The 12,856-nt window shown below is 42.8% G+C and overlaps 2 protein-coding genes across 2 annotated transcripts in view; one reads left to right on the forward strand and one right to left on the reverse strand.

Moving 5' to 3' along the window:
- DEFB1 (defensin beta 1) overlaps positions 1–1,433 on the forward strand; it is a gene marked incomplete at both ends in the record, with an annotated part of 31,933 nt that extends 30,500 nt beyond the window's left edge. Inside the window, one exon of the mRNA XM_081269684.1 lies at positions 1,288–1,433. Coding sequence (XP_081125810.1) covers positions 1,288–1,433 — 146 coding nt within the window. The remainder of the gene's footprint in view (positions 1–1,287) is intronic.
- A 7,528-nt stretch (positions 1,434–8,961) lies between these two features.
- Positions 8,962–12,613, reverse strand: LOC308635346 (DEP domain-containing protein 1A-like; the record flags this gene model as incomplete). The annotated part of the gene is given in 5 exon segments (XM_081269686.1): positions 8,962–9,876; positions 9,880–9,882; positions 9,886–10,416; positions 10,419–11,390; positions 12,608–12,613. Coding segments are annotated over 5 exon segments (2,427 nt in total).
- Between the last annotated feature and the right edge of the window lie 243 nt (positions 12,614–12,856).

Genomic DNA, 12,856 nt, shown 5'->3' on the forward strand with positions numbered 1-12,856 from the left:
CACTTCACTCCCAGTGGCCAAGACACACCCCAGCTGCTCTGTTCTCACTCCAGGCCTTGAATTTAGGAAGTCCCTGATGCTGATGAGCACAGGCAGACGAGAATGCCCTGGACTAGGAGGGCTGATGCTGGGCAATGGGGAAAGAGCGTGAAAGGTGAAGGGCTGAAGATGGGCGGCCTTCGGAAGCCATGGTGAGACTTGGCTGCAAAGGCAGGAGGACAGCCCTGGAGGGCAGGTCCTGGAGGGCAGTTTCCCTCAGGATGAAATCCACTTCCCAGCGAGGGCCATGGGCCTCTGGAGCACACTGTCTCCTAGGTGCCAGGGCCTGGGACACGGGTCTGCTGGGCTGCCCTCACAGAGTCCACACACTAGGCCCTTCAGCAACTGAAAGGCGTCAGCTGGCACTTCTGGGGGCTGATGGTCTAGACCCAGGTGGCAGCAGGTGGGGCTCAGAGATGGCACCTCCGCCTGTCCTCACCTGATTTCCTCTGTGTGTGTCTCTGCCTGACCTCTCTGAGGACCAGGCCTCTCACACTGGATCCTGGCCCATCCTATGGACCTCATTTAACCTTGATCACCTCCGGGGAGTCCCTAAGTCCACATCCATCGCTTTCTGAGGTTTCAGGAGTCAGGCAACAACATGAGAATTTTGAGGTGGCAGGAGTCATCCTATGTCACCCACTAAAGGAGGCTGGCCAAACACTGGCCCAAGGTTAGTGTCGGAGGGTAGCCCTGAGTGACGTCCTTCTCTATTGGAAACACAGGGGTCTAGGTCAGGGTTCCTTCTAGTTAGGAGACTCCAAGATACCAGCTGTAGGGCACAATAAACTCCATCTGGGAAACCTGTGAAATTTACAGAGTGACCGTAATTTCAGCCTGACAGTAAAGGATGCTCATTTTCCACAGAAATGGTCTTTGAAAAGAGGAGAATGGGGATTTAAGTCAAAGTAATCAGTGTGACTGAAGTCAGAGTGATGTTTTCATAGGGTGACAATGACTTTAGCATTGACAATAGAGGATGTGAGTTTGTGGTCAGTGAAGTGGACCATAGCACTCAATTTGCGGAATATGCCCCTTAAGGTCTTGGCAGAAGAAAGCCCCTCCGCAAGGTCCATCTCTGATGGTTACTCCCCACCTGTCTAGTTTCACGAATAGTCCCAAAGACCCATTATGTGCCATCTTCACTCATGTGCTTTTGCAGAGTGACCTGTCCTGCCTTCGTCAAATGTTCTATAGTCATTGTGGTCACGAGCCAAGAGGCTAAGTGTGTCTGTTCCCTCTTTTCAGGTGCTGGTCTCCTCACAGGTCTCGGCCACAGATCAGACCACTACATGTGCGTCAGGAATGGAGGATTCTGTCTCTATTCATCCTGCCCTGTGGATACCAAAGTTACTGGCACCTGTTACCACGGACGCGCAAAATGCTGTAGCTGAACTGAGAGTGACTTGGAGAAAGATCATAGAAGCCAAAGGAATTATGTCTGATCATTGTTTCAATAAAGAAAATTTTTTTCCTTGACACATATCTTCTTCATACCAAAATAAATCTTATTGCTCAATGGAAGAATTTAAGAAAATGTGGGATTAGGCTGACAGCCTGGGAACGAGAGACATGCCAGTCCAGAAAGAACACCTCTTCAGAGGAATAAAGGCCAGGGCTAGACAATGTCACTTTTGTCACTTTCAGCTGATCATATTTCCATACAGATGAGGGATGCAGAGAGCCCAGGAGAGGTCAGCAGTACACGTGGCGAGGAGAGGCAGCTCCAGGCCTCCTGGGGCCAGGAGAGGCTGACCTCGAATTCCAGTGTTCTGGTCAACAGTGGAGTGAGATGGCCCATCTCCAGAGACAAGGCTGCAGCCTCTGCTCCCCACACTGCTGGCAGCAGGGTGATGAACCCCAGCAGTGCAGCCCTCCTTTGTGACCACGAAAGCAGTCCCAGAGTTTCATCCTCAGGCCTCATATCTGTGTCCTAAGGACTCACACATCTGCATTTCAGGCCAGCCTCGCCCCTAGTCCTTTAGACACCAACAGGGAAGGAGAGCAGCTCCCCTTCCTTTCTCCACAAACTTCTTAATGCTCTGAATGGTTCACATTATGCTGTCATCTCCTTAGTCTATCACAAATTCTTCCACTTGATCAATTTCAGGAACAATGAAAATCACCCCTGATAAAACTATTTGCTTCCCCCTTCCCAGCAACAGTCTTCTGTGCATCACCTCTCTTCCACAAGGGAGCCTCATAGAGCAACATGCTGGCTTCTGGGGACGACAAGAACTGGGCTTGGGAGTTCTTGGTGACAAACATAAGACGTGTTAATGACACACATCTAGACACTTCCTCAACTTGAAGCCCGGAAACAATCCAGGAACATTGTACTTTCACCTCAGATCTCAGGTGACAGAAGTAGGCACCACAACAATTAGGCCACTTCCCCTGGGTCTTGTGGTAGCCTTCAGTGCCTGATCAGACCTACCACATCCACACTGCTGCCATTGCAGATGAACAACCCTTGAAGTCCAACTTCATGGCCCAGTGGGTCAGGTAACAGCCAGTTCATGAGGGACAGCTAAGGACACATGGGAACATGGTGGGCCATGGTCCAGGGAGAAAGATGAGCAGTGTAATTTTCAGTAGTGTCCTGAGGTCCTTCCTCAGGCAGACCTGACCTCCCCTTCACTCAAAGCATTCTCCATCTCAAATGTGGCTTAAGTCAGGTAATTGATGGAAGGATCTCAGCCTTCTGTTTAATTGATTCAACTTGGACTTTTCATATGACTTAGAAATTTTCTACTTATTCAAGTGTCAACATAAACAAAATGAGACAGAGAGAGAGAGAGAGAGTCCCCCCCAAAACACTATAATGGCAAGGTGCATGCCAGAGCACACTGTGGGCATATTCAAGGTGGTGGAGGCCAGGGAATGTTTATTAAGACAAATGTAAGGGGCTGGGGATGTGGCTCAAGCGGTAGCGCACTCGCCTGGCATGCGTGCGGCCCGGGTTCGATCCTCAGCACCACATACCAACAAAGATGTTGTGTCCGCCGAGAACTAAAAAAATAAATAAATAAATATTGAAAAATAAAAAAAAGACAAATGTAAGAGGATTACACCAGATATTGGAAGCAATAACTCTTGTTAACAATGATTTATAACAAGTTTGGCATCCATCCAAGGCTGAGCAGACAGCACCTGGACAGATGTCCTGGTAGAAACGCCTTTTGTGTCAGGTTGTGGTGGTCTCTGTGCCTCTTCTGGTTTTGGCCAAGACTTTCTTTAACAGATGCAAACTAGAAAAGCTTTAGAAAGTTGTCAGCAAAGCTGAATGGGCAATTCTAGTCAGAGCTCAAAAGACTAGAATGTCAATAGGACAATGGACAGTAAAGACTGGGATCATAAGGTTTTAGAAGATAAGGAGGACTCTATTAGAAATTGGACCAGAGGCCATTCATGCTATATTCTGAGGGGAAAAAATCTACATTTTTCTCATATCCTGACACTTTCTGTGAGACCAAATTTAAAGGCAATGGACTAATGAATCTGCCAGAGGAAATTTTGAATCAGCACAGCATTTAGGCAGTGGCATGTACGTAGTTAGTTGCTTTTAGTCAACTGTATTGTGATAATCAGGAACAGAAAGCAGAGCAGAAAGATTTTTTAAAACTTGCAGTTTGGCCATAAAAATGAAAGTAAAACTGAGGCTAAGGAAGTTGTGATTGCTAAAAGACTTACAGCCACTAAGAAAATGCTAAATACTTTACCTAGAAACAACAGGAAAAAGTGGCTTGAGGGTATCTCAGGAATTGGCAAGACCACAGCCATGCTTGCATGCCAGGGAGAGAAAGCTGAGCCACTGGGAAGTTTTTTCACATCGGCCACCCATGCTCAGCCACCCAGGTATTCAGAGGCTAGGGTTCTAGGAGGCTTGGCTACTGCTCAAGATGTTGGTAGACCTTGGTATCAACCATATGGTGGTGATTCTGTAGGAATGCAGATGCATTAGTTGTGTATTGGATACTTCCACTGAAATTTCAAAGGAAAGCCTGCAAGGCCAGGTAAATTGTAGCAGAGCTGGAGTCCCTGCGGATTATCCATGTGAGGGCATTGCATGAACATGTGAGGAGAAAGCCAAAGCAGCTATGGAGATCCCCAAGATTAAGGTGCCATAACGAGGGATTTTAGCCAAGGAAAACTGAAGAGCAACAAGCCGAGAGAGAGGCCAGGTGGGCTGCAGCCAGCAAGGCCAGAGGGCTGGAGGAAAACAAGCCCTTGGGAAAGAACAGCATAATGTCATGTGCTCCTATATCGGAGGTGGATCTACAAAACTTGTCTGCCCAGCTGGATTTCAGTCTTGCTTTGGTCTTTCTTTCTGTACCTCTATTTTGCCCTTGTGGAATGGAATTGTTCACTCTGTATCATTAAATATTGGATACATGCAACTCGATTTTGATCTTTACTCTCACACCTAAGAGCATGCCTTGAGTCTCAGATGAGATTTTGAACTTTAAACTTTGGGGAAATTCTGGAAGAATCAAGACCATGGGGACTCTTGAAAATGGACTAACTGTATTTTGCATTTTGAGGTTTACATGCACTTTGGTGGGGGCAGGGGTGGAATGTTACAATTTAGATATGAAAGGTTCTCCAAAAGTTCATGTGTGAAATAATGCCAAAAATTTCAGAGATAAAATGATTAGGTTATAAGAAGTCTGACCTAATCAGTGGGTTAATCCACTGGTATGGATTAACTGGGTGGTAACTCTAAGCAGGTAGGAGTGTGACTAGAGGAAGTAGGTCAGTAGGGGTGTGACATTGGGGATATATTTTGTCCCTGGTAAGCACAATGAGCGCGCTCTCTCTCTCTCTCTCTCTCTCTCTCTCTCTCTCTCTCTCTCTCTCTCTTTCTCCCTCCCTCCCTCCCCCACCCCTCTCTCCTTCCTGGTTGCCATGTCCTGAGCTGCTTTCCTCCGCCACATTCTTCCAACGTCATGCCCAAAGCATCTGTCGACTAAGACTTCTGAAATCATAAGCCAAAATAAACTTTTCCTCCTCTGTGTTGTTCTTGCCAGGTCTTTAGGTTACAATGTCAAAAAAAGCTGAGTAAAGCACTTCCCACCTCTTTTACTCTTGAACCTTCACTATGGCCTGCCAATGCTACAGGTCACCATGAGTAGGGCTCTTCTTTATCTCGACTCTCTGTCCATCACAGTAATCATATGGACCTGACCTGCTAACCTAGGGCCCAATTATTCCCATTGCATTTAGGTTCCAGAATTTAGTGGAGAGAATTCCCATCATAAAGTCCCCACCCAAACAAAAGATATCATATTGATCCCCTACGGTACTGCGCTTCCTTCAAAAATTCATTTCTCGGGCTGGGGATGTGGCTCAAGCGGTAACGTGCTCGCCTGGCATGCGTGCGACCCGGGTTCGATCCTCAGCACCACATACCAACAAAGATGCTGTGTCCGCCGAGAACTAAAAAATAAATATTAAAAAAAATTCTCTCTCTCTCTCTCTCACTCTCTCTCTCTCTCACTCTCTCTCTCTCCTCTCTCACTCTCTCTTTAAAAAAAAAAAAAATTCATTTCTCAAAGTCATGGTAAGAGGAATGACCTGTGGACCGTCCCAGTGAAGTGAGCAGAGTGCACAGAGAAGGGTAGGTGCTGGAGAGGGACAAACACTGTCCCAGGCCAGTCACACAAAGCTTTTGATGGCCTCCCTCCCTTAATTATCTCATTTGAATATTAGACACACTGGGAATTCAATTCATATTTAATCCACCTTCACAAGATGTATTTCCAGGTTTAGTTGGCAACAATCTCATCCCCTTATCTCCTACCACATATGTGGTGAACTCCAAATGGGCTAACGTTTGAAATGTAAAACTTAAAACCATGAGATAGCTGGAAGAAAATCTGTACAACATTGGTCTCCACAATGATTAGCTAGATATGAACTCAAAAGCAGAGACCAAAATTTTAAAACTCCCAAATTGGATAATACCAAAAAAAATAAACTTGTGCACAGCAAAGGAAATACTAAACTAAAGAGAAAACCCAAGGTCTAGGGAAAAATATTTGTAAATCATACATCTATGAGGGGTTGAGAACCAAAAAGATAAAAGGAACAACAACTTAATACAAAAAAAAATAATAATAACACAGTGAAAATGGGCAAAGGACCCAAACAGATACTCCCAAAAGAAGACACGCAAATGGATGATAGTTCTATAATAAAATGCTCAAACTCACTAACCACTGGGAAGATTCAAGTTATAAAGTGCAATGAGATATCACATCACAGTTGTTAGAATGGCTATAATCCAAAAACTGAAAGATAGTCAGTGTCTGAGAGGATGTGAAAAAAAATGGAATTTTGTGCAATGTGGTGGGAACATACATTAATACAGCTATTACAGAAAACCACGTGTTTTACAAAGGCTTCACAAAAGGCCAGAGAGCAATGCCACAAATGTGGCAGTGGTCCCCCTTCTGGGTGTGTGTGTGTGTGTGTGTGTGTGTATGAATTGAAATCAGTACACCAATAACATTACTCCACTCAAATGTTCATTACTGCATTGTTCACAAAATGAGAATATGGTCTCAATCTAAATGTGCCCCAGAGGGTGAATGAATAAAGAAAACATGGCCAATGCACAATGAGAGCACATTAAGCCATAAAAGAGGAATGAAGACCACTATCCACGATGACATACAGGAAAACAGAGGAAACCATGTTACGTGAAATAAGTCTGGCACAGAGAGACAACAACTGAATGATCTCACTATTATACAGAAGGTCAAAAGAGCCAAAAGAGAATAAAAGACAGTTACTAGGGCTCAGGAGGAGGGCAGGGATGAGAACTTGCTTGCTGAAAGGACTACATCACTTCAGTTAGGAAGAGTAACTCCTGAGATCTGCGGCACAGCAGGGTGACATGAGCAACAACAAGGTATATTTCAAACTGACGAATAGTTAATTTGAGAGGTTCACTCCAAGTAAAAACTTAAGAAGGTCAAGTCTTAATCAACACAGATGGAAACCCTGTACCAGATCATTGCTCTGTGCCTCATAGATGTACATAAGGATGAGCTGTGCAAGAAAAATAGTACTTATAATTTTTTTATATTTATATATTTAATGTCAACAAATATAAAAGCAAAAGTTGTTACAAAATCCACAATAATTTTTATCTTAATTTGCAACATAATTCACATGATCAGGAATATTTTAGCATACAAGTACCTTGGAAAGAATTCTAATTTTAATTTGGTTCAATAATTTAGTAGCCACGGTTTCTGGGCTAACATTATATTCACCATTTTCTGACCAAATTTTTAATAAAACAAAATAATAGCATTAAGTGGATTACAATCATTCTATTTAACAATAATATAAAATTACATTGAAAAATCAGAAGCCATTAAATATTAAGAGTATATTACAGGGGCTGGGGATGTGGCTCAAGTGGTAGCGCGCTCGCCTGGCATGCGTGCGGCCCGGGTTCGATCCTCAGCACCACATACCAACAAAGATGTTGTGTCCGCCGAGAACTAAAAAATAAATATTAAAAATTCTCTCTCTCTCTCACTCTCTCTCCTCTCTCACTCTCTCTTTAAAAAAAAAGAGTATATTACATAATATTATGTCTTATGGTGCACTTAAGGAATAGATACTTAATAATCTTTAAATTTAAATAAAGGAAGAACAACTTCATATTTATATAAAGTAATCAAGCAGAAATCTGGAGAACCTTGTGTTAAAAAGAAGGGCATTTATATTTGGCATTTTCTTCCATTGAAAAAATATAGCTTGTGCTGTCATCATGACATTTACTTAAATGTTTATAAAAAGCATTTAGGTCACTAATTCTCAAAGTTAGCTGAACACTGAATCAGATAGAAATGTCTATATAACCCTAAAACAATTTAAAATTAACTGATATAAAGTAGACTCTATACATACTGATTGTTTTATAATGCCTCAAGTGATTCCAATTTGCACCAGTTTAAAAACCACTAGCTTAGAGAATTGTTTCATAATCACAAAGATCAATCTTTGGATGGGATTCCTCATGGCTTGATTTTAGTGAGTGTATTGTTTTTAAGTATCTGATGTTTCTCCCTCGATTAAAAAAAATAAATACATAAAGGGAATAGATTTTGATTTATTCATCATTGCCTCCACATTCAGGGAACAATGAAAGGTATATAGTAGTTGCTGAATACTATTCTGAATGAACATGATAGTCCTATACTTTTATATATCTCCATCTTCTGGTAGATTATAAATGTAAAAATTCAAAAGATATTTATGGAAAAAAAATGAATGAATAAAGCAATGAGGATAATGGTTAAAGTGAAACAAAATCTTACATAAACATATTTATATTTAAAACACACACACACACATACACACATATATATAAATAGATCAAAGTAGAAAAAGAATATACAAAAGTGCAACATTTAGCAGTTGAGAATTCATTGAACTTTCAAATATTCTTCACATTCTTATACTTAGAAACAAAGAAGTAATCCTAAATAACTACTTCTTCAGCTAATATCCATAAACAAATGCGTAGATAAGTTTTCTTTTTCTAAAGTTTTCTTTTAGAAACAGTTACAGCTTAATCTTGATGAACACAAACACAACTCAGTTTTCAAAATTCAAGTAAATAAAATTTTAGTATAACCATGGCAGATTTTCCAGATAGTAGCATTACAAAACAAGATTGTTTCTGGTTAAAATATTTGGTATTGCCTATTGTTATGCTTTCTCAGTTGAGATTCAGTAGTCTTTCACAGTCTCAAATTGAAAACTATTTGGCACATCCTCACATCATGTGTTTACATAAGAGAAACCTGACTAATAAGAGAATCCCATTTTAATAGCTAGATTCACAGATATGGCTTCATTTATCAAAGTTCGACAAGTATTAGGTAATTTTTAATTTAGTTAGTATCTTAGACTACGAAACTTTGGTTTTCTTAAAATCAACATTGGTTGCTTGATTGTAGGTTTCTCACCAAAAAGTGCTGCTTCACTCTCTGTGGTTGGAAATCTTTTCTGATATATCAAAGGATATTCCTTCTGAAACTGTTTTAGTTTTCTTCTTTTCTCTTTTAGAGGCAAACTCTTATTTTTAATAATATTCTCTAAAAGTTCTGCAATTGCTGCTTGAGGGGTAGAAACCTTTCGTTCATCAAACTCCTGAGCACTAATTTGTTTAAAATAAGAATAAGTTGGCAAAGGAGCAAATAGTCCATCTCCAGGATTTTTAACGTGGCCCTTTTTTAAGTAGTCAAGATGTTTCTCTACTGCAGTCTGTAAGTAAGAAGGTACTTGAAGAATTTCCTGATGATGATCCATTAAGAAAGAAACTAATCTTGCAGCAAGAAGCTCATCAAGATCCACTTCTTCGGCACAGCACAGCACACACGGAGAAAAAGTGTGTATCATCAGTGATCTTGTACCCATTACATCATGGAGTTTGGGCATATCAACATTTTGACTCATTCGAGAAATCATGCGCATTAAAAGTTGAAGCCGTCTACGATTTGGTGGGGGAAGTAACAAACAACATAACTGCAGTGCATTGATGGCAACTCTCTCTAAATGAGGTTGCAGCAAACTTTGCGTGCCAGTCAACACAGAAGAAGCTGGAAGTAAAGGATTTTCTGAAAGTTCTATTGTACTTTTGCAAAGTCTTTTATTGATTGTGGTACTAGACTCTCCGAGTTCACTGTCCATAGCTGCTTGCACACTTGTGCTCCCTTTTCCAAGATTTGGTTTCATGATAATTTCAGCCACTGGTGTATTGATATAACTACTCCGTCTTGTACTACTTCTTAAAAGTAAACTCTGAGATCTTCAAAGTTATTTTGACTTGCATTTTCCATGACATAATTCTTCTTGGTCTTGAACAGTCAATGTAGAAGTTCTCTTAAACCCAACACAGAGTGGTTTTTGAACACTTTCCTCTGAATGAAGATTCAATAAAAATTCCTGGTTCAGCTCTGACTCTAAAAATTGTTTATTATTTTGTCCTTCTATGTTCTTAACAGATTGATGGAAGGTACTAGACACCTTTTTATTTGAATTCTCAGGCATATCTATAATTCCCTCCAAAGAAGAGCACCTTGGTTTGATGTTAGAGGCCAGAACATGCATACTACTTAAGCCTATTAAATTATGACAACTTCCTCCCATTATGTCATTGGCACTGGCTCTTCTGTTTCTTAAATTAACTAGCTGCAATTTCTTAGCACATCTTTCTTGAAATCCCTGATCACTTATCTGTAGTTTCTCAGTAGAGTCTGATTCTTCTTTGTTTTTGTCTTTGTGAAGCAGACTAAGAAGAAGACATTCAGTTGATTTGAAGGAATTCAGATTGTTTAAGTGAAGGGTTTTTTTTTTTTTTTTGAAGTCTCTGGATCATCTTGGATTTTATGTATCCCACTGGGTCTATCTGAAACTGTGACGTAGCCACAAACAACCAAAATGTTCACAAATAATTCATAATATTCAAATGTAAGTAGAGGTTCAGGGAGATCTAGAAAATAATCTGCGATTGTTCTGAATACATCTCGCTCAAATCCAACATAAGTTGGGTTATTTGTATCATTACTTCTTGGCCAATTTGCTAGGCACTTCATGGCAGATAATACCCAGTGAGGAAGGTCATCTGATTTGTCTTGTAGTACAACTACTCCATGCTTACTGGTATTGGTCATGTTATACATTATATATTGAGGAATTACTTGGCTTGGATTTATCAGTTCTTCTAGGGATGGCACACCTAAAATTGTTTGCAGGTAGATCAGAATAATATATCTCCAAACTTCTTCAATATCTTCCTGGCTTATTTCTCTCTTATCAATTGAGTTTTCTTGATCTTCAATGATTATTTCATGATTCCTTTTCTCTGCATTTTCCTGAGAGAAATGTAATCCATGCTTCTTAGGAGTTCTACAAGATAAATTTCTTAATTTAAAAACACTATCTTTAACTTTTGTAAAGTTTTCTATGCTGTTTTTCCTCAATTCTGGATGTCTTCGTGGAAGAGTTTTAAGTGGTGAAGTTGCAGGAAATCTGAATAGCTGATTGTTGTCATCAAGGTTTTCTGATCCCCATCTACCTTTGATATTTTCAATTACATGATTCTTCAGAAATTTTCTCAACAGTTGAATAGTTTGTTGCCTTGTAACTTCAGGACCAAAATTACTATTATTTCTTAATAGGTCACAAAGCCAATCCACTGCTTCTCCTGCAGCTTGGTGGCCCGATAAGGCTCGGGAGGCACACCCTGACCCTCCATAGGTCAACGCTGACCGACGTCCATGGAAGCAGAAAGCGACGCTTGGTCTGTGCTGTCCAGGCAGCGGCTGTCCGGACACAACTGTCGGCCCCGCGGTTGATTTAGTACTTATAATTTTTAAAAAGAACCCTCAGCTTGTGGCTGCTGGAGAGAACAATCCCTCTCAGGGTAGACACTGGGGCTCTCGGCCACTGAAGCAGCTCAGAGCTGGGAGCAGACTGACCCTGAGCACCCTCTTCCTCCATAATCACCCTCTCTGATGCCAGTATCAGCTCCTCAGGGTTCTCCAGAGCACCAGAAGGTCCACGCACAGGAAGGGAGACCCTCCTTTCAAGGGGCTGCTCCACAGCTGGGGAGGCTGCTGACTGAACCCTGCAGGGTGGGGCCCTGGCAGGCTGCAGCACAGGAGAGGACTGCAGCCTGAGTCAGAGGCCAGCCAGATGGAGAATTCCTCCTCTCTCCAAGGAGGTCAGGCTCCCCTCCCTCAGGGCCATCAGCATGAGGCCCGTCCACACTATGCAGGTCATCAGCTGGGCTCAACAGGCAACACTGAGAACGTGGCCTCCTACAGGTTTTCTTTTCTACATAAGATGATGTTTGCACCTTGTCAATGGCAGGACCAGAGCAGCTCTCTGGCTGTGGGGAGAGGGCCCCTCCAGGGCCAGCCAGAGCTTGGAGGAACCACAGGGTGCCTCCAGGAGCATGCCTGACATGCACACTGCCTGGCCCAGACCCATCCTCCTCTGCCTGGCCCACACCCCAGGAGACAGCACTGCTCTGCCTTAGACAGGCCAGGGCCAGGAGACAGGCATCCAGGGGCCACCACAGAGCCCAACACACACACAACTTATCCAAACCAGCCGGGCCTATGTGTGCCCCAGTGCACAGCCCTCGACTGTGAAGCCCCAACACGGCCTCTGGCCCCAACACCATGGGTGCTATCTTCTGCCTCCCCATCTCAGGCCTTCCCCAGTGGGCTGTGTGGCCGGTGGGCCCTCCTGACCCTGCCACCTGTGGGGATATTGAACCTCGCTCTCCTGACACTCTCCTGGGTCCTCTTGCCCACAACACCTGACTGACCTTCACAGAAAACAACACATAAACAATGGGAATCTCATCCAAAACACACTCTCAGAAACATCCAGAACAACACATGATAAAATCTGGACACCAGGACCCAGCCAGGCACACAATAAAGGAACCCTGAGAGCATCTTCAGTGCATCTGACAGGCACATCCTGCTGGCAGGGTCCACCCCGGCGTCTTAAACAGAACTTAGCTCACCAGCATGGCGTGCCCATGTCAAAGTTCCCAGGGGCTTCTCCCTGGCAAAGAAAAGCTCTTCAGGGAAAGCGACCCTGCAGCAGAGCAGTGAGGAAGCACAGCCTGCCTCCTACAGCACAGCTTGCTCTTCATCCTGGACAGTATGCACACACCAGGATCCAGAGGACCCCAAGGGAGCAGCATGGAGGGAGATGCCAGCTCACAAGCCAACCCACCTCTGGGGCGCTGTGTACAGAGGACAGCAATAAA

This window comes from Spermophilus citellus, assembly GCF_964194105.1.
Source record: "Spermophilus citellus genome assembly, chromosome: 16".
Classification (NCBI taxonomy): Eukaryota; Metazoa; Chordata; class Mammalia; order Rodentia; family Sciuridae; genus Spermophilus; species Spermophilus citellus.